Genomic DNA, 22,736 nt, shown 5'->3' on the forward strand with positions numbered 1-22,736 from the left:
GAAGACCAGCCCCACCAGCGCGGCCCCAGGGATCACGTGGGGCCGCGGAATTAGGGCCTCCCTGGGCGCCCAGGAGGATGCCTTACGCCACGTCACGTAGGTTGATCCATTCAAGCCAGGGTACGGGTCATCCGTACCACAAGAACCAGAAAAGCCCAGCTGTGTGCTGTGTGGTACTCTGAGGAAAACAAAAGCCATTTTCTGCGTCTGGATAGTTTGCGCCTTATAGTAAAGTAGCTTTCTGACAGCCTCGCCATCTCTGCTCCCACCTCCCGCGGATTCCAGTTGGTATGCCCCACGCCACGCCTCCGCACGCCGCGGTCCGGAGCCCCTCACGTGACCGCACCGCATCGCGGGGGTTGTGGGTTGGGCGGAGTCTCGGGGGCGGCGCTGCAGGGGACTCAGGGACGAAGCCAGCGTTGTACGCCGCAACTTTCACTGGAGCACCAACGTCGAGGACGCAATGTCGGGGCTCTCTCGTCCGCTCCTTTGGGCTGCCGCTTGCCTCGCAGCGCTCTGTGTGCTGTCCGCGGCTGACAACAGGACCGTCACTCCGACCGTGATTGAACCCGCGATCTCAACGCCCACGGCCAAGACTTTCCCGACGACCCCTTCGACGCCCCCTCCGACCACCACTCTAGCACCAGGTGGGCGCCGGTCCAACCGGTTTTCTGCGTTCCGCGAGCCGTTCTGTCTCTGCGGCGTGCGCGGGACCAGGGCCTGGGCTGGCCGCTCGCGGGGTGCAGTGGTGACTCCGGCAACATGGCGGCCCTCCCCTTGTGCAGGACAGGGCCGGGCGCGGGGTGGGTGGGGAGGGCTCCGGCGGGGAGGAGGCCGGCGCGTCCGACTGGCCGTTGGGCTGTTTCCGAACCCCAAGGTGTTTGATGCTGTGGTGCTTTTTGAAAGTGCCTCGTAATCCCTGGCCTCGCCTTGGGCTCGGAAGAGAGGGGACGTGGCTTCCTTCCGCGGTGGCGGCTGTAGGGTTGATTACGGGGTGAGTCGACGAGCCTCGAAAGTTGGTGGTGAGAACGAACTTCCTTTCCTTAGGCTGGTCGTACAGATTCACTCATGTCTTTTTTCCTGAGGGCGGCTTTTCCGGAAGTTGGCGAAAGAAAAACTTAAAAAGACGTTAAGGCTGGTTGGTGTCTCAGACTTGGATATGAGAAAAGTCACCCGAGATTTAATTCCATCGATTTTGCGCATTGGTAAAAATGAGATTTAGTTAACGAAACCTTTGCACTCCGTGCTATGTGCAAAGAAGGAAAAGTGCTCTCTGGTGGTTTGCACGTATCTCTTCGGTAGGTGCTGAAACCTAGGAGGTAGACGAAGAGTTGGAGATAAAATAACTCAGCTAGGGCCTTTTGTTTGGTAAGTGGTGGAGCTTGGGTTGGAACCCAGGTCTGTTGATTTTCTAAAACCCAACCAGGGAGATACACCTTGTAAATCTCTGCAATCGAATAGGGGCTACCTAAGGCATGTAGATTATTAAGGCAGAAATTGTTGGATGCCCTGAGAACCGAAAAGAGGGAGGGAAGATAAATTTGAAGTAATAAAGTTAAAAGAGACCAAGTGTTTTTAAAACTTGAAATCTAATATTCTTGGTCGTTCTCGTTAATATTGGGAGGGAGTAACTTGGCTTCTTGATTGGCTTGACCGAAGGTTGCTAAAATGTCAGGATTTGGGGCATTATTTATTTCTCAGGCTTATCATACTGTTCCACAATGTCTTAGCTGGTTTTTGTTTTCCCTAAAAGTTTAATGTAGTAAGACATAGAATAAGCTTAATATTTAATATAGTTTTACGTTAAAGTCAGAGCCTACTTAAAGTTATTTTCAAGACTTAATTTAAAAACGAGGAAAGGAACTTAAGTATAATGCTGGAAATTTTAACTGCGCTATTTTTAAAATGATAGAGTAAAATATTTTTGTCTTTTTATTTGGCAGTTTCCTCCCAAAATTGTAGTGGGGTGGGTGTGTGTGTGTGTGTGCACGCGCACACACACACACACACACACACGCACGTGTTTAAAGAGAAACTTGGAAATAAGTTAATTGCCTTTGTGTAATTGAAATGCCTGTTAAAAAGATGATTTGTATTTTTTGGAAGTCATAGTTGGATAAGATATAGTCTGAAAGGTAGCAAGTTCAGTCGTTTGTCATTAACATTCACTTTGTACCCAGGCATTCAGTATCAAGCACAAAAGATTTTAAAAACCCAGCTTTTTTTCATCTGTATGAAAGCATCTGATGAGTTATCCTGTTTCTACTTTCTGCTCTCCTCAAGTGTCCATAGTGTCCCAGCCTCTAGTAAATATTAATGAAAAAGTATTGAAAGGCAGTGCCTCTATGCAGAACTACTTTTTAGGCGGGAGGAAAGCAAATGGGATTGTTTCTCCACAGCATCTAGTTTTTAGGGAAATAGAGCCCAGTTCTGGATTCTAGTCAGCTGTCCAGACATTGAATTGGAATTATCCTTTTTAGAGGTTGTTTCTGGACCATTTGGCTTAAACTGTTTTTGACAAGGATCTTATGAATTAGGTATAAAAATGTGGCTCCTCCAGATGTTGTCTTTTATGCTTCTATTGTGGCAGACCCTTTAAGAGTGAGTCATTTATGAATTGTGAATCTCTGGGAAATTTAACTTACTTTAAGAATGGGCATCATTGGAGCTTGGGTTCAATTTGTAATAAATTTTATATGTTACTATTAAAAGTCTCAGTGTCTAATTTGATGTTTTTGGAGGCAGTGATTTCCATATGTGTACTGTTGGCCTTATAGGGAAAAATGCCTTTTTTCCCAATATTTTTATTTTTTTTAATGATGCTTTAAAATGCCTCAAGAAACCCTAAACATTTATAGATGTCTTTCAAATAGTTGCCCTGTGAAAAGGATCGTATAGGTACCACTAGCTTGTTTTTGTTTTATTTTTTGAGTTGACTTGACTTTGGCTTCATAGTTCCTAATGGTTGAAATTTCTTAGTAAGTCAGTTTTTATAAAGTTACTATTTCTCTGAATTAGTAATTCTTGTACTGTATGTAACGTGTGCTATTGTTTAAAAAAGGTAAGTAGAACAAACTTGAAATACCAATGAATTCATTTATTTCATACATCTTTTCCCCCAGTTATCTGTGAAAACTACAATACCTGCTTATCCTGTGTCAATGCTAATACCACCTGCTTCTGGATAGAATGTAAAGAAGGTAAGAAACTTAGGGATTGCTTTAATTTTGAGAATACAAAAGTATTTCGTTGAAACATTTTAAAAATATATTACAGTATATTCCTGAATGTTTGTAAATTATGTAGAACATTCAGGATAGTGTGCACATTTATTTTGGGAATCAGATGTTTTCCCTTAAAGTGCCAGTTGCTTAACACCCCCAACTCCATAAATATCTTTTTAAAATGGAATTTAAAGGTACCCCTCTTCATGTTTGGCAGTACATAGGAGTTAGCAGGCTTTAGAGATTGAATGCCCTACTTTAGGATATGTTGGGGGTGGGGATGCTCCTCTTACTCCTGCTCTAAGTCTGTGCACCGAGGCCCAGGAAGGCTTTTATTTTAGGAAGACTTGAAAGCACTGTATCTGGAACACAAGTCTTGCTCCTGCTATCGGGACACCTCCCCTGTTTGCTAAGCTTTTTTAGAGCGTGGCTGCTTCTCCCTGCTGACTCAGCCCTCTTCTGTGGGTTCTGACAGCCTTCCTTGACTGTATGGTAGTCACACTACTATTCTCAGATCTAAATGTTTCAGAGTTATCTGTTTTATATGTTCACATGGATTTTAAAAGGATAAATTTGGGGATATTCCTTCTAGTGTTACTAAATCAATGGGAAAGGAGAATAATGGAGTATTTGTTGGTTTGTGAACTTCTGAAGTGTTTATTCTTAGATTTAAATTTTTCTAGAAGCTATTGTGGAGCTTAGTAGCAAAGTCAAAGATAATATGAGTGGTTCTATTTGTCAGTTTTTTTTTTTTATAACAGATAAGAGCTACTGTTCACATAATTCGACAGTTAGTGATTGCCATGTGATGAACAGCACAGACTCCTGTTCTGGTAAGTATTCATATTTGCCGTCAGGGAAAGTGGCCAAAGAGATGAAGAAAATCACTGCCTTGAGATGCCTTGTTTCAGTGTTTTGTTTGAAGCATTTCCATGATTCTAATCTTCTTAGAAATTTGGATGCAAATAGCAAAACATTGATGGTTCTGTTTTGGAAGAAAGAGAGAATGATATGGGGAGAAGGCAACTGTCAGTCTTTCCCACAGGTGGTTTCTTAAGAATTGCAAGAACTGAAACTGGCACTCAAATGACTGCAGGGTAGGAATAGTGATATATAGATTGTGATATTTAAGACAACTTAAATTTATATGGTGTATTTTTTTTTTTTTTTTAATAGCTCCTACTGCCCCTCCGTTGCCAACCAATTCTACAGGTAATCCAAAATAATTGGCTTTTTTCCTTCCCCTCCTCCTTTCAGGATTTTAAAACTCTTGATGGATCACTTTTTGGTAATTAAATATCTAAAGGTCATTAGAATAATTTTAGAAATGTCTATTAGAATTATCAATACTAACAGAAGAAATCAGAGCTTTCAGAAATATGCATTAAACTCCCTGTTTGTTCATGGTCCTGTAGAAATTAGAATTAGGATCCTTTGCACCTTGGGATATGGGCTGTGTACTTATATGAGGATCCCAGTCTTTATAGATCTACTTTCTAACTATATTCAGGCCTATTCTTTTGAAGTATAATTATTAAAGCACAGTATCGCCTCTGTTATTTTAGTGGAATTTAGGAAGATATTTACTCCTATTGAGATTTTTCTTTATTTTGATTGTTTTAAAGGCAAAGATTATGACATTACTGTGCATCATCAAAAGTTATTTGATCCCCTGTCTCTTTTGTGAGTTAAGCATATTACTTTGAAGTGAAATCTATTCAGTATGTAGTATGTATGTTAGTCAAATAGAAGTAACATTTGTATAGCGCCTTACATTTTTTGTAAAAATATAAACCTTGTATAAATTAATCTTCCTTGTGTCCCCCCCCCCCCCATCATCCCTACCTACTCACCAAAGTAAGCAAATCTTAGTATTGAAGCCCCTTGGCTACAATATGAGCCCTCTCACTTTACAGAAATTTGAACCTAACTTGAAGGAAAACCTCTTGGTGAAATTTTTCCCAGATGTTCCAGCAAATTCTGAATTCGTTTAGCTTTTAGATCATCTGATACTTGGAAAATATTAACACATATAAAATATATCCAGGACCTTTCTAGAAAGGTATGAGAACCCTTAGAAATGGCATCTGAACATAATAGACATCAGTAGTTTGAGATCTTATTAATGTAGTACTTCAGTTCTAAAGTGTTTTCTCATTCAAGCTAATTCTTATCAGAGTGTGCATTTCTTTTAGAGGTATCATCAAATGATATTTTGAACTCGTGCAGCCTGGTATTATAAAGCTTACCCTTGGGCTCTTATAATCTAAAATCAGGATCAGAAACTGTGGCCACAGGTTACCTATTTCTTTAAATAAAGTTTTATTGGAGCACAACCATGTCCATTCATGTACAGGTTGCCTGTAGTTGCTTTTCACTACACATTGCAGAGTTCAGTGGTTTGGGCAGAGACCATATGGCTTGCAAAGCCTAAAATATTTATCATCTGCCCCTTTAAGAAAAGTTTTGTGACCTGTGAAATGAAGAGGGTAAAGATGAGGCAAATCGTTATACTTATATAAAAAGAAGTTGTATTGTTTCTGACCATGACTTTAAATTAATAGTTTTTTTTTAAGAAACAATATTATTCATAAAGATCTTATAGTTTCCTCACCTAAATACTAACGCTTTGCCTTCTCTGTGTCTTTTTGTAAAATTTGTCTGGATAGTTACATAGATTTATACATAGATATGTACATAGACCTTAACATAGACACAATTTTATGGTTGCTTAATGTTTTAAAATACACTTAAATGCTAGTATTCCTAAAAATGAACCACTAATTAAAATTGGGCCTTCAGTCTTTAAAAAAAATTGAAAACATATTGAAGTTGGTAGCATTATCTTTAAAAGATTGATGCTCTATAACTGGGAAGTTAGAAATTTTAAGTTTTGTGAAGTTTTTAAATGCATTTTGTTCCCATTCCAGCTAAAACCACAACTCAGCCTGCCTCTCCTACAACTTCCCCTACAGTGACTACATCAGGTAATTAAAGTTTTTTTTTTAATTAACAGTGATGTAGGATTTGGGTAGAATATTGCCTTTTACTGTTTCTACTAGCATTTTCCAGTTTCGTTCATACGTATCTGTGGACTGAAATTCATCTCTTACATTTAGCCATGAACCATGGTATAAGCTGTTAAAGCATTAATGATAGGTTTCCTGAAAGTTTTCTTCTAGTTTTTTTAATGTGTAATTCTTATTTGGCCTGACACATTGAATTAAGTAATACTTTTTATCCAAAATCCTCCCAGAACTTGTAGGGGAAATCTAATTTGTTATAACTTAAAAAAAGTTAAACACTGAAAAATATTACGAACTGATTGTGTGTTGTATTAGACCGTGGTGATTTGAGAGAAGGGAATATATCCATCCCTTTTACTGAGAAAGGTTTAAAAGGCCAAGATCAGTGCCAGATATGCACCTTACCATATTTCTTTTCATTTTTTACTTCGCATTATAACTATTGAAAATGTGGGTGAAAATTAATTTTAATTGATTTAATTTTTTGTAAGCTAAGTCATATTTAGATTATGACTAGGTACACAGGTTAGGAACCCTTTCCTCTATCCATATTTAAAGTACCCTGTTGTCTCAATACTGATGAATCTTTAATGTTTTTTTTGATTCCTTTGGCCTCGTTCTTATTCTATCTTTCTTTCAGTTTCAGTGAAGCCATTCTGTCTTCACAGGAAGGAATCCAAGATAGTGTAATTAATTTTAAAGCTGTCCGCTTATTATAGAGCCACCAGAGCAAGTTTAAGAAAAAAATAAAATTATTAATATTATAAATTTTCATAAATATTTTATATGAAATTGCTTTTTATTAAAATGGATGAGCCTCTCTTAATCTAAATATTTTATTTTTTCCTTTTGAAACATTTTACTCCCTGAAAGAAAATCAGATTACTCTGCTCTTTTTCCTCATAATTGGTAATACTTTCTCATAATTAAAAATTTTCTGACAAAGTACTATTTAAGATGCCTTTAATGAGAAGGTCTTTGCTTGTTGAAATTATAAATTGCAGATACTTCTTGATTATTTTTGAAACATGGAAAATTGAGGCTGCAGTTTTACTTACAGTGTCTAACTTAAAAAGTCATTTGAGTTTTCAACACAATTGTTAATATTTACTCTTATTGTTATTTTAAGGAATATTTTCATAATACTAATAGCTAATATTTTGATAACCAATACTCCTTTATATGCTCTTTCCAGTATTCATGATATATTTATTACAAATTAATGAATTAACAATAAATTAAAAATATATAGTCTGAAGAAATTATTGCAAATTCTAAGAGTGGCTAATATATTCCCAGGATATAGTTTTTATACTAGGAGAATCTTTTTTCTGTCCATTCGTTATTCGAACTAAAATAGCAAACATTGACCATTTGATATCCCTGGACAGAATGAAGAATGGGATTGAGAAATGGTTATCTTCCTCACTTAGGGGTAATTCTTGCAATTAAAGAGTTGACTCAAAGGGAGATACTATATAAATTTGACGCATGGCAAAAATAGAAGGTCAGGTGGTTCTTAAAATTAGGATGATAGAGGACCAGGAGACTTACTAAGAATTGCTATTTCTATCTGAATTTAACAGGTACAACAAATACCACTTTGACTCCAACCTCACAACCTGCACGGAAGTCGACCTTTGATGCAGCCAGTTTTATTGGAGGAATTGTCCTTGTCTTGGGTGTTCAGGCTGTAATTTTCTTTCTCTATAAATTCTGCAAATCTAAAGAACGAAATTACCACACTCTGTAAAACATCATCAAATTAACACAGACTGGTGGTTCATTTGAATAATTCATTGAAACAAAAATACTATCTTTCAAGATGTCCCACATGGAAGACGCTATCTAGGATCTTTAAATTTCCAAAGGATGCATATAGGATAATTTGGAGCATCGTCCTTGAAAAATCAGTTAAATCATTTTGCTCAACGGGAATATTTATTCTGCATGAATCCTTATGGCTGTCTTCTTTTATTTTAAATGGCTGCTGTTGTGGGATTATGTTCTCTCTTCTTGACATGCCAAATGTAACTTTTTGTAAGTGATGGAAAATATTGTCCTGAGCAGACAACCTCATGACTCTTGGCAGTTTAAATTTAGTCATTTTAAAGCTTGAAAGCTGCCTTACTTTCATCCTAACTCAGGATATAGTTTAGTGACCAGAATTGAGAAGAATGTGCCAAATGAGCATTAATCAGGTGGATTTTTGGCTATCGTTTAAAACATGGAATAAATGTATAAATTTAATAATACTAAACTGTATCCTTAGAGTAAACTCTGTGCTTGATAAGTTATTTTTCTACATTAGAAATAAGATGCCACACAGGGAATTACATTCCAGATTTAAAGAAATGAAGGGATACAACCATATAGCAGGTTATTATTCATACTTGTAAAGCACCTTATGTCATTGAGAAAATAAAGAACAGTGCCTTAAAAGACAGACTGAAAGGTAGACTGTAACTTTAACTGTTTGTGATTTGTTCTTTCACATTAAGGAAGGTAAAAGGTTGGTTCTGAGGATGTAACTGTTGATGTGAGCAGTAGTAAACTTGCTTTTAGATACTATACTGTTGATATTTAGTTGAAAACTTGTCTGCTTTACTTTAGAGCTGAATAACTTAACCTAAAGGATGATACAAATTTGAAAGCATTCAGGTATTAAACCTCCCAACATTTTTCTTAATGGCTATTAAGAAAGCATTATTAGAGATATAACTGGTTTAATTATATTTTCCTTTGTACTTCAAAAAAAGTATCGTAACACTGTACCTCGAAAGGATTTCCACCAAGCTTTCTTGCAAAGTAACTTTCACAAGGCAAGAAGGATATACGTTTTCAGAATCATTTACTGACTCTAAATGAGACAATCATTTTAAGTTTTCACGCAACAAATATGACCAATGTGAATTTAGAAAATCTAAGAATTTGGGGTTGATCAGATTACTGTAGATCTTTAATATTATTGTTTTATGACTACGCTTGTATGACTAGGTTGAGCTTTATTTATCCTTCTCTCCCTTCCTTTCTTGTTGGTTTAAATTCCCATAGTGTGATGAGCATGCATACTTTTACTTCTGTAGTTTTCTCGTGAAGCACTAGTTTTTTCAATTTAGAAAAAAATTTGAAAGGGTACCTTCTCCCCTGCCTTTGACATATTGGATTAGTTCAGAGGCTTAAATTAGTTAAAATGTTTTTCTAGATTACCATTAAAGTTTTTTCATTTTAGTTTATTTAGCTATAGTGGCTGAGTTTAGCACTTGGTTTTCAATGTCTTATAATAGGAAAGACAAATTGCTTTGGTCCATTTCATAAACTGAAACTCTTTGCATTTATTTAGATAATTATATTAAAGGCTCTTAAAATGAAGATTTACTGTTTTTCTGTTACTTGTTGGTACTGCTAAAGTTTGTTTTACTTGCACATTTGTACATACACCTAGTATTTTCAAGTGCCTTACTTGTTTAAAATCCCTGGCTTCAAAGGTTTTTGGGAAAAGATAGGTCAGTTTACCTCACACTTTGTGTTTCCCTCACATTTTGTGTTTCCATTAGTAGTAATATTCTAGGTACCTCACAAAATTTATTATGGTGCCATGGCTGTTAGTTTTTAATAAGTGCTATAAGCTATAAAATGCATTTGGAAATATACAGAATTTCCATTCCATCCCAAATGGGCAAAAATTAGCTGCAGTGGTATAATTGTCATTTATCTGGATAATGAATACCTTGCCATACATTAATATCAACACAAGTAGTAAATTTTGTGCAAATGTAGCTTGATTTGACACCTTTCACCTTCTATAATTTTGAGCACCACTCTAACAAAAAGTGTTATATTTTGCAAATCTACAGAGCAGCTCTTGCAACAGAACTCAACAGCCTTTCAGTCCCATTTCCCTCCTCCTCTTAGCAATTTAATATCTTGAGCCATTAATAATTTTTTGGGTTTTTGTAATCCAGAAGGTATGTAGAAACCTTTTCAGATTTTTCATCTGATTTGTTCTTGCAGATGTAGTTCTATCAGCTACCTTATCTTATCTTATGGATATTTGTTGCACAGGTAGACACTGCTGTATTTAGAAATTTCTATTTCAGTTTACTCAGACGGCAAAACCAATCTGTATGATGTACCAAACTGATTTGAAATAAATTTACATGTTTATCAAATTAATCTGCTGTATTTTATTAACTGAAATGTGTTTTTATATTTTGATTATGAAATTTAACACCAGTGGATTTATACTCACTTTTTATGGTCCCCTAGTAACACAGGTATTAACTAAGTGCTGTATTCATCAGTGGGGAACAGAGCCTTAAAAATGATAGTTGGGGAGAAGACTTGTATGTTTATGGAAGTGACATGTAAGCTGATCTTCCACAAAGCACTGCAGATCACCACCTTAATGCCCTAGTTTGCCAAGTTAAAAGTTTATGAGAGGGGGAGAACTAAGATGGCGGCTAGCTGAGACAGGGCGAAAAAAACGCCTCCGTGAAAAACACTAGCTAAAAAACAGAAAGTGACCTAGAAAACTGGTTACAGCGATGCACCAACTGGAAGAGGGCTCCTAGCTCCAGAGGGGCCGTATACTTGGTGAAACCGGGAGTCAGCATTCTGAAATGAGTGAGTAAGCTGGCTGGAAGACCTGCAGCCGCGCGGTGGGCTGGGGAAGCCAGGGTTCAGCGTATGGAGACCAACTGGCTGTTTTAAAAAAAAAAACGGCTCCAGTAGCAATTGTGGGAACCACGCAGAAAAACACAGCAAGAGGGGGCTGGGCTGGCCTCTTGCTGTCTGGCCGGGAAGGTAGCCCACAGCAGATACCCTTGGGTTCGGGGGGGGCGGAGGGGAGAGCCGGAAGCAGAAAGAAACCCTGCGGCTAGCGGCTAGCCCCTGGAGGGCTGGATAAACTCCTGCCCGGGGCCATGCCCGCAGCCCAAAGCCCCGCCAGCTGTCCCGGAGCTGGGAAGGAGGAACAGTGCAAGGAGGAGGGGGCTGAGACACCCCACTGGGCCATTTTTGCTTTGGGCTGGGAGTGCACTGCTGCACGGCCCGGCGGCCCAGGGCTTCCCTTGTGGGACGGTGCACACTGATGATGTAGCACAGCTGTCCCTTGGCTGAGCTACTGGAAGAGCACGGCTGGGAGGGGGGATCCGCTCGGAGAACCCAGGGACAGTACGCCATGTCCGGTGGTTTATGGATCAGCGAGAGTGAGAGGCTGGGGCTGAGCTGAAATGAAGGCTTAGACTTGTGCAGTGGCCTTGAATCTCCGGGATCCTGGGGGATTTGAACATTAGAACTGCCCTTCCTCCCTGGCTATCTGTACACACGCCCACATTCAGAGCAGACAGCTCCAGCAACACACCCAAACTCAGTTCTCCAACTGAACCCACAAGAATCATTTCCCCACACAAAGCGGAAAAAAGGTTGAGAACTGACTCGAGGGATATAGGTGACTCACAGACGCCATCTGCTGGTTGGTTAGAGAAAGTGTACGTCACCAAACTGTGCTCCTGAAAAATTAGATCGATATCCCTTTTTCTTTACAACTTGAAAGAGCCCTATCAAGCAAAACAAATGCCAAGAGGCCAAAAACAACAGAAAATCTTAATGCATATGATAAAACCAGAAGATATGGAGACTCCAACTGCAAACACACAAACCAAAATATCGGAAGATACAGTATACCTCGCAAAGTTAATCAAAGATCTACAATCGAGGAACGAAAACATGGCAAAGGATTTAAAGGACATCAAGAAGACCATGGCCCAGGATATAAGCTACATAAAGAAGACCCTAGAAGAGCATAAAGAAGACATAGCAAGAGTAAACAAAAAAATAGAAGATCTTATGGAAATAAAAGAAACTTGGCCAAATTAAAAAGACTCTGGATATTCACAGTACAAGACTAGAGGAAGCCGAACAACATCTCAGTGTCCTAGAAGCCCACAGAACAGAAAATGAAAGAACAAAAGAAAGAATGGAGAAAAAAATCAGAAAAATCGAAATGGATCTCAGGGATATGATAGATAAAATAAAATGTCCAAACTTAAAACTCATTGGTGTCCCAGAAGGGGAAGAGAAGGGTAAAGGTCTAGAAAAAATATTCAAAGAAATTGTTGGGGAAAACTTCCCCAACCTTCTACACAATATAAATACACAAAGCATAAATGCCCAGCGAACTCCAAATAGAATAAATCCAAATAAACCCACTCCAAGACATATTCTGATCATACTGTGAAATACTGAAGAGAAGGAGCAAGTTCTGAAAGCAGCAAGAGAAAAGCAATTCACCACATACCAAGGGAGCAACATAAGATTAAGTAGTGACTACTCAGCAGCAACCATGGAGGCGAGAAGGCAGTGGCATGACATATTTAAAACTCAGAGAGAAAAATTTCCAACCAAGAATACTTTATCCAGCAAAACTCTCCTTCAAATTTGAGGGAGAGGAAATCAGGCAAGATGGCAGCATAGAGAGGAGTGGAAGCTAAGTAGTCCCCCTGGAACAACTACAAAAAACCAGAAACAACTAGTAAATAATCCAGAATAACTGCGGGGGGACAAACGAGACCATCCACTCATCATACACCAACCTGAATTGGGAGGAATGCCCGAGAACACAGCATAAAATCTGTAAGTAAAACCTGCGGAACCAGGTCGGGAGGCCCCCTCCCCCATAGCCTGAGCTGCGGAGCTGCGTGGTGCCACAGAGAAGCTCTCTCCCAGCAAGCGAACACAGCTCAGCTGAGCTCCAACTGGGGTTTTAAGTAGCAAGTGTGAACTGCTCACTACAGGTATGCAGCCCCAAAAAACAGACAGAGGCTTTGGGTGACGACTGACCTGGGAGAGCCGGAGGGTTGCCTCGGACTGGGTCTGAAGGGGACTATCTGTTTCTTTTTTGGCTCAGTGGAGAAAGCCCCAGTCATTTTCAGTTTCCAGGGCCGTGACTCTGGGAAGAGTGGAGACACCAGAAGCAGAGAGCGAGACCATTGAATGCTAATGACCTCCACCTGAGGGGTCTGTCTTCTCTAGGAGGAAAGGGGTGGGGTCCTTTTCATTCAGAACTAGACCCCAGAGCCTGGGGGAACACCATACCTCCTCACACCAGTCATGAATTATAGGCTAACAGGCGTCACCTGCTGGGCAGAAAAGCACAGTGACCTGAGGCATCAAAGGGTGGAGCAATTTTCTAAGACACACCCGCAGGGAAACCAGATACTGAATATTTCTTCCTTCTGGGACCTGAGCCTGTTCTGGTCTGAGAAAACCCGATTTGGATAACCAAGGAAACCATGCCTAGACAACAGAAAATTACAACCTACACTAAGAAAAACAAAGTTATGGCCCAGTCAAAGGAACAAACGTACACTTCAACTGAGATACGGGAATTTAAACAACTAATGTTAAATCAATTCAAAAAGTTTAGAGAAGATATTGCAAAAGAGATAGAGGCTGTAAAGGAAGAACTGGACATGTATATGGCAGAAATCAAAAGTTCAAAAAACCTACTAGTAGAATCTATGGAAATGAAAGGCACAACACAAGAGATGAAAGACACAATGGAAACATACAACAGCAGATCTCAACAGGCAGAAGAAAACACTCAGGAACTGGAGAACAAAACACCTGAAAGCCTACACGCAAAGGAGCAGATGGAGAAAAGAATGAAAAAATATGAGCAACGTCTCCGGAAACTCAAGGATGAAACAAAGTACAATAATGTACGTATCATTGGTGTCCCAGAAGGAGAAGAGAAGGGAAAGGGGGCAGAAGCAATAATAGAGGAAATAATTAATGAAAATTTCCCATCTCTTATGAAAGACATAAAATTACAGATCCAAGAAGCGCAGCGTACTCCAAACAGAAGAGATATGAATAGGCCTATGCCAAGACACTTAATAATCAGATTATCAAATGTCAAAGACAAAGAGAGAATCCTGAAAGCAGCAAGAGAAAAGCGATCCATTACATACAAAGGAAGCTTAATAAGACTATGTGCGGATCTCTCAGCAGAAACCATGGAGGCAAGAAGGAAGTGGTGTGATATATTTAAGATACTGAAAGAGAAAAACCACCAACCAAGAATCCTGTATCCAGCAAAGCTGTCCTTCAAATATGAGGGAGAGCTCAAAATATTTTCTGACAAACAGACAATGAGAGACTTTGTGAACAAGACACCTGCCCTACAGGAAATACTAAAGGGAGCACTACAGGGTGATAGAAGACAGGAGTGTGTGGTTTGGAACACAATTTTGGGATATGGTAGCACAACAATGTAAGTACACTGAACAAAGGTAACTATGAATATGGTTGAGAGAGAAAGATGGGGAGCATGTGAGACACCACAAGAAAGGAGGAAAGATAACGACTGGGACTGTGTAACTTGGTGAAATCTAGACTATTCAACAATTGTGATAAACTGTACAAATATGTTCTTTTACGAGGGAGAACAACCAAATGTCAACCTTGCAAGGTGTTAAAAATGGGGAGGCATTGGGGGAGGGATGCAATCAGCATAAACTAGAGACTGTAACTAATAGAATCATTGTATTATGCTTCCTTTAATGTAACAAAGGTGATATACCAAGGTGAATGCAGATAAGAGGGGGGGATAGGGGAGGCATGTTAGACACTTGACATTGGTGGTATTGTCTGATTCTTTACTCTACTTTGATTTAAGGTTATTTTTCCTTTTGCTGCTTCCTAGCTGTCATTTTTTTTGTTTCCTCTTTCTTTTGCCTCTCTACCTTCTTTGACTCTCCCTCCTGCCTTGTGGAAGAAATGTAGATGCTCTTGCTTAGTATGAGCAGAATGTTCAATTAGGATGAACTTAAATGTTTGGAAATGAACAGGGGTGTTGGTAGCAAGATGTGAGAATAACTAACAGTGCCAAATGGTGTGTGAATGAGGTGGAAAGGGGAAGCTCAGAGTCATATATGTCACCAGAAGGAAAGTTGGAGGTCAAAAGATGGGAATGTATAAAACTGAATCCTATGGTGGGCAATGTCCATCATCAACTGTACAAATACTAGAAATCACTTCATGAACAAGAACAAATGTATGACAATACAATTAGAAGTTAATAATAGAGGGGCATATAGGGAAGAACTGTATACCTATTACAAACTATGTACTACAGTTAGTAGTATTTCAACATTTTTTCATAAACAGTAACAAACGTACTATATCAATACTAGGAGTCAACAATTGAGGGGGGTTGGTTAGGGATAGAGGAGGTTTAGAGTTTCCTTTTCTTTTTTTCTTTTTTCATCTTTCACTTTATTTATTGTCTGGAGTAATGAAAAGTTTCTAAAAATTGAACAAAAATTAAGTGTGATGGATGCACAGCTGTATGAGGGTACCCAGGGGCAAGTGATTGTACACTTTGGATCTTTGGATAATTGTATGGTATCTGAACAATCTCAATAAAAATGAAAAAAAAAATTTGAAGGAGAGCTTAAATTTTTCACAAACAAATGCTGAGAGACTTTGCCGATGAAAGCCCTGCCCTACTTCAGATTCTGAGGGGAGCCCTGCTGGAGGAGAGACAGGGAAAGGAGAAAGAGATATAGAGAATTTTAACAGACATATATAGTACCTTACATCCCAAATCACCAGGACACTCACTTTTCTCTAGTGATCACAGATCTTTCTCGAGAAGGGACCATAAGGTGGGTCATAAAACAAGCCTCAAGAAATTAAAAAAAAAAAAAAACATTGAATATACTCAAAGCACATTCTCCAACCACAATGGAATACAAATAGAAGTCAATAATTTTTGAACTGTAATTCCACTAGTTACTTCCTACATGATATAAAATACACAAACTCTAAGGACAAATCAGTGGTTTTGAACTCAATGTAAAATATGTAATTTTAGACAACTATATAAAGGTGGGTGAATGAAGGAGTATAGGAACATAGTTTATGTGTCCTATTGAGGTGAAGGTGGTATCAAAGAAAAACAAGATTGATATGGATTTAAGAGGTTAATTTTAAGCCCCACAAGAAACACAAAGAAATTATCAGAGAATATAACCGTAGAGATGAAAAGTAGAGTTTGGGTTAAGAGAAATGGGGGAAGGGGCAATGGGGGAGTTAAGAAATGAGTGTAGGGTTGCTGTTTGAGGTGAAGGGAAATTTCTAGTAATGGATGGTGGGAAAGAGCATGACAACATTCTAAACGTGATTAATCCCACTAATGAAAGGCTAGGGAGGGAGTGGAATGGGAAGATTTAGGTTGTATATATGTTTCCACAACTGAAAAAAAGAAAAAAAAGTCAGTCTAAGTAGATGACAATTGAATGCTAAGGATGAACTTGGATGGGACAGGAGGGTAGAGGACAGGTGGCTCAAAGGGACACAGTTGAGACATAAGGAAAAGGAAATATAGAATGTAAGCTTTTTATCATTGTTGAATCTATTGTACTTCTTAGCTGCGCTTAATGGGATTGCATGAAAGAATGTTCTTGTTCATGGGAAGTGTATATGTGAATTATAGTGAATGCTCAAGGATGTGTGCAGCTAACTCTCATATGTTCAGACGACAGAGCAATAGATGATGGATGATAGGGAGGGAGGGAGGGAAAGAAATAGCAATGTGACAGCAAGTTAAAGTTGGTGGATTGAGCTACCGGGGGAGGGGGGGTCAGGGTATGATGGAATTCTGTGTATGGGGCTAGTATTGTTTTTGCAACTGTTCATATAACTTTGAATTTATTTCAAAATTTAAAAAAAAAAGTTTATGAGAATACCATTGTTTTTGTGAGTGAAAGCTTATTTGTGACTTTTTAATACAGTTTGTGTGTCAAGTAAAATTGGGCTTCTTTTCAGAGTATTTGAGTAAATTTCTATTACCAAGCCACATATTGGTATGTGAAATATAAATATATTAAACTATAGGACTTGAACTAAGAAGAGGAACTACAGTTGAGTAATCCCATATAAGACTTAAAACCCTAAAGGAGTAGACCTAATAACATTACCTTAGAAATCATGAACTTTTGGTTTCATGTTGCCATATAGATGGTTAAGTTTGGTAAGTATTGAATAAAACTTTGCCAAACTTACAGACTATATGAAATGTAGCTAGAGATAAATAGTTATTTGGGAAAGAAGAGGATTCAAAATGGAAATTTTTTAGATGATAAAAAGTCCTACGTGTTTACCTCTGTACCATTTTCTTTGCTGCTTATTACTTTGCATAGATACCTGTTACCTCTTGTATTTTCTTCTGTGTGAAGGACTTCCTTTTCCATGTCTAGTGTGGGTCCTGTTAATAAATTCTTCCCATTTTTGTCTGCCTTCATTTTTGAAAGATATTTTTGGTGGATAATGAAATTCTAGGTTGACGTTTGTTATTTTCAGTAATTTAGAGATGTTGATCCACTGTCTTCTCACTTTCATTGTATCCTCTGTGAAATCTGCTGTCATCTTCATCTTTGTTCTTTGTACACAATGTCTTTTTTCTCCTCTGGCTGCTTTTAAGATTTTTTTATATTTATCACTGGTTCTGAGCAATTTGATTATGATGTTCCATGGTCTAGTTTTCTTTGTGTCTTATGGTTGGGGTTTATTGAGCTTCTTGGATCTATAGTTTTCATCCAATTTACATAGTTTCCAGCTGTTTTTTCTTAAAATATTTTTTCTCTTCTACCCCGTCTCTCCTTTGGAGACTCTAGTTATACAGAGGCTGCTAGAAGTTAACTCACAGCTCACTGATAAGCCTGGGTTTTTTTTCCCCAAGTTTTTTTCTGTTTAATTTCAGATTTTTATTGCTATGTCTTCAAGTTCACTAATATTTTCTAATATGTTTCATCTACTCATCTCATGCAGTGTGTTTTTCATTTTTCAGCTCAGATGTAGTTTTCAGTTCTAGAGTATATTTTCCATGTCTCTGCATATTCATTCTTTAGTTTTGCAGCATATAGAATAAGTTTTTAATATCCATGTCTGCTAATTTTATTATCCATGTCAGTTTCTATTGTTTGATTTGACTCCTCACTGTGAGTCTTATTTTCCTGTTTTTTGCTTTGCTGGTATCTTTGGGTGGTGGATATTTTTGTATTCCTATAAATATTCCTGAACTTCTGGGATGTATTTAAGTTACTTGAAAACTGTTTGATCCTTTCAAGTCTTTCAGGTCTTGCTTTTTTTTTTTTTTAACTATCTATTTATTTATTTATTTACTAATTTATTTATTGAGATTGTTCACATACCATACAATTATCTAAAGAGCCAAAGTGTAGAATCAATTGCCCATGATACCATCATACAGCTGTGCATCCATCACCACAATTAATTTTTTTTTCAATTTTTAGAACATTTTCATTACTCCAGAAAAGAAAGAAAGACAAAAAAAGGACAGTCAAATCCCCCTGGACTCCTAACCACCCCCCGTCCATTGTTTCATAGTTTTGATATGGTACATTTGTTATTGATGAAAGAACATTAAAATACTACTAATTGTATAATACAGTTTGCAATAGGTATATATATTTCTTCCTATATGCCCTTCTATTATTAACTTCTAGTTATAGCATCTTACATATGTTCTAGTTCATGAGAGAAATTTCTAATGTTTGTATAGTTAATCACGGACATTGTCCACCACAAGATTCACTGTTTTATGCATTCCCATCTTTTAACCTCCAACTTTCCCTCTGGTGACATATGTGACTCTGAGCTTACCCTTTCCACCACCTTCACACACCATTCAGCATTGGTGGTTATTCTCACACCATGCTACCATCACTTCTGTCCATTTCCAAATGTTTAAGTTCACCCTAGTTGAACATTCTGCTCATGATAAACAACTGCTCCCCATTCTTTAGCCTTATTCTATATCCTGGTAACTTTTATTTCATGTCTATGAGTTGACATATTATAATTAGTTTATATCAGTGAGACCCTGCAATATTTGTCCTTATGTGTCTGTCTTGTTTCACTCAATATAGTACCCTCAAGATTTCTTCATCAACCCATTTTTCTTTAAGACAGTTTTGTTCACACACCATATATTCGGTCCTAAGTAAACAATTGATGGTTCCCTGTATAGTCACGTATTTATGTATTCAGTACCATCGCCACCATCTATATAAGGACATCTCCATTTCTTCCATGAAGGACGAGGAAGTCAAAGAAGGTAGACAAAAGAAAAGGAAAAAAGAAAAAAAAAGATGACAGAAAGCAATAAAAGGAAAGATAACATTAAACTAAAGTGGAATAAAGAGTCAGACAACATTACCAATGTCAGGAATCCCATACCCTTCTGCTGTGTCCCCCTCCCCACATATGCATTTAGCTTTGGCATATTGCCTAAGGCAATGTTTCTGTTAATTATAGTCTCTGGTCTGCATTGATTGTTTTTTCCCCCAATCCCACCCTATTTTTAACACCTTGCAATGTTGACATTCCTTTGTTCTACCTCATGTAAAAATATATTTATATCTTTTATTATAATCGTTGAGCACCCTAGATTTCACTGAGTTATACAGTCCCAGTCTTTATATTTCGCCTTTTGTTCTGGTGTCCCACGTGGTCCTAACCTTCCTCTTTCAACCTACTCAGTCATCTTTGTTTAGTGAACTTAAATTGCTGTGCTACTATCTCCCAAAGTTGTTTTCCAAAACTCTGACTCCTCTCTTTTCCTTTCCTTCTGCAGTGCTTCCTTTAGTGCTTCCTGTAGAGCAGTTACCTTGTTCACAAACTCGGTCACTGTCTGTCTGTGAGAATATTTTAAACTCTCCCTGATTTTTGAAAGACAGTTTTGCCGGGTATAGGATTCTTGGTTGGTGGTTTTTCTCTTTCAGTATCTTCAATATATCACCTCACTTCCTTCTTGCCTGCATGGTTTCTGTTGAGAAATCTGCACATAGTCTTATCAAGCTTCCTTTGTATGTGATGGATCGCTTTTCTCTTGCTGCTTTTAGGATTCTCTCTTTGCCTTTGATGTCTGATAATCTGATTATTAAGTGTCTTGGTGTAGGTCTATTCAGATTTATTCTGTTTGGGGTATGCTGTGCTACTTGGGTCTGTAATTTTATGTCTTTCTTAAGAGATGGGAAATTTTCATTGATTATTTCCTCTATTATTGCTTCTGCCCCTTTTCCCTTCTCTTCTTCTGTGACACCAATGACATGTATGTTCCTGCATTTTGTGTTGACCTTCAGTTTCTGGAGACATTCATAATTTTCCATTCTTTCCTCTATCTGTTCTTTTGTGTGTAGGCTTTCAGGTGTCTTGCTCTCCAGTCCCTGAGTGTTTGTTTTCTTCTGCCTCTTGAGATCTGCTGCCATATGTTTCCATTGTGTCTTTCATCTCTTGTGTAGGGCCTTTCATTTCCATAGATTCTGCCAGCTGTTTTTTTGAACTTCTGATTACTACCTTATGTACACTCAGTGTTTTCATTATACACTTGATCTCTTTTGCCATATCTTCCCTAAACTTTTTGAACTGATTTAGTATTAGTTGTTTAAATTCCTGTATCTCAGTTGAAGTGTAAGTTTGTTCCTTTTACTGGGCCATAACTTTGTTTTTCTTAGTGTAGGTTGTAGTTTTCTGTTGTCTAGGCATCTGGTTTCCTTGGTTACCCCAGTCACGTTTTCCCAGACCAGAATAGGCTCAGGTCTTGGAAGGAGGCAATAGTATCCGGTTTCCCTGAGGGTGTCTTAGAAGATTGATACACTCTGTGAGGCCTCAAGTCACTGTTGTTTACTGCCCAGCAAGTGGCGCCTGTCAGCCTGTAGCTCCAGACTGGTGTAAGGCTCTGGGGTCTGGTTCTGAATGGAAGGTGGGTAGTAGAGCTTGGCACCACCTTCTTCCTCTTAGGGAAGATACAGCCCCTGTGGAGAGGTCATTTACATTTGAATAGTGTCTCTACCTGTGCTATCTCCACCCTTGTCTGGGTCAGAGCGCTGGGAACTGAAAATAACTGAGGCTTTCTCCACTGAGCCAAAAAAGGGATAGAAAGTCCCCTTCAGGGCCAGTCTGCAGCGATGCCCCCACTCTCCAAGGTCAGTTGTCACCAAAAGCCTCTGTCTGCTCATTGGGGCTTTGTAGCTTGTATTGAGCAGTTCACACTTGTTAATTAAATCCCCAGTTGGAGCTCAGCTGAGCTATTTTCACTTGCTCGGAGAGACCTGCTCTCCAGCACTGCGAGGCTGTGCAGTTTGGGCCATTGGGGGAGGGGACTCCTGGCTTGGATCTGCAGTTTTTACTTAACAGATTTTATGTTGTGATCTTGAGCATTCCTCCCAATTCAGGCTGGTGTATGATGAGTGGACAGTCATGTCTGTCTCCCCACAGTTATTCCCGATTATTTACTACTTGTTCCTGGTTGTTTACTAGTTGTTCCGGGGGACAAAATAGCTTCCACTCCTTTCTATGCTGCCATCTTCTTCTGTCTCAGGTCTTGCTTTTTCAACTTTGTTAAGTGAGAGCATAGCAGCATTTAGTCAAGGGCTAGTTGTTCCCCACTATTGAGGCAAGACTCTGAGTACTTCTGTGCTTTGCTGAATGGTGAGGTTTCTTAGGCTGTGCTAGTGGGAACAGGCTCTATTCCTGGCCTTATATGAGGTAATGTTTTCCTCTAAACCTTCTCCAGCTATAGGTAGCTTCCTCTATGTTCATGTGCTGATCAGAGTATTGCTGAGTTCTTGAAGGGCACTTTCTGCTGACCTCTGGAGTGCTTACTCTATACAGCTCTCCCCTCTGGTACTCTGCCACCTTAGTCTCCTTGGACTTAGCTCTGGGTCCTCAACTCAGGAAGTCCATTGGGCTCTGCCTTGTTTTTTCCTCCTTGTATGATTGCCAAGCAACTCAAGGCAATAAGCTGGTTCAATAGTTTCCTGTCTTTCAGGGATCATTGTCCTTTGTTTTCTAATATCCAGTGTATCAAAAGCTATTATTTCACATATTTTGTCTAGTTAAATTATTTCAGGGTAGGTAAATCCATTTCCTCTTACTCCATCTTGGCCAAAAGAAAAACTCAAGATAAGCTTTTTGAAGTCATAATTTAAGATTTTTCAAGTAATACCTAAATACATTTTAATTATTTTTTCTTGAAATGTTACTGATAAAATATTACAGGTGGTGTTCCAGCTTGCTAAAGCTGCTGTCATTCAAAATACCAGAAATGGATTGGCTTTTACAAAGGGTATTTATTAGTGTGCCAGTTTGAATGTATTACGTCCCTTAAAATGCCATTATCTTTGATGTAATCTTGTGTGGGCAGATGTATCAGTGTTGATTAGATTGTAATTCTTTGAGTGTGTCCATGGAGATGCACCCCACCCAACTGGGTGATGACTCTCATTGGATAATTTTCATGGAGGTGCTACCCCACCCATTCAGGATGGGTTTAAATTGAATCACTGGATCCATATAAGTGAGGTGACAAACAGAAGGAACTCAGTGCAGCTGAGAGTGACATTTTGAAGAGGAGCTACAACCAAGAGGGACACTTTGAAGAATGCACAGAAGA

General features: G+C 38.6%; 1 protein-coding gene across 1 annotated transcript; it reads left to right on the plus strand.

The window, feature by feature from the left end:
* The first annotated feature begins 356 nt into the window (after positions 1 to 356).
* CD164 (CD164 molecule) lies at positions 357 to 10,426 on the plus strand. Its single transcript, XM_037844036.1, has 6 exons — positions 357 to 647; positions 3,123 to 3,200; positions 3,986 to 4,057; positions 4,401 to 4,436; positions 6,155 to 6,211; positions 7,837 to 10,426. The coding sequence occupies exons 1-6, from the start codon at positions 464 to 466 to the stop codon at positions 8,001 to 8,003; spliced, it is 594 nt and encodes a 197-aa protein (XP_037699964.1). The 5' UTR covers positions 357 to 463; the 3' UTR covers positions 8,004 to 10,426.
* The last annotated feature ends 12,310 nt before the right edge of the window (positions 10,427 to 22,736 follow it).

This window comes from Choloepus didactylus, chromosome 7, assembly GCF_015220235.1.
Source record: "Choloepus didactylus isolate mChoDid1 chromosome 7, mChoDid1.pri, whole genome shotgun sequence".
Taxonomy (NCBI): domain Eukaryota; kingdom Metazoa; phylum Chordata; class Mammalia; order Pilosa; family Megalonychidae; genus Choloepus; species Choloepus didactylus.

What these genes read in the sequence shown, in the direction of transcription:
- CD164 (XM_037844036.1), top strand. Translation starts at nt 464, where the DNA reads ATGTCGGGGCTCTCTCGTCCGCTCCTTTGGGCTGCCGCTTGCCTCGCA. An exon ending in CTGGATAGAATGTAAAGAAG is followed by an intron (nt 3,201 to 3,985) that starts GTAAGAAACTTA and finishes TTTTTATAACAG; the next exon opens with ATAAGAGCTACTGTTCACAT. An exon ending in CCCTACAGTGACTACATCAG is followed by an intron (nt 6,212 to 7,836) that starts GTAATTAAAGTT and finishes TGAATTTAACAG; the next exon opens with GTACAACAAATACCACTTTG.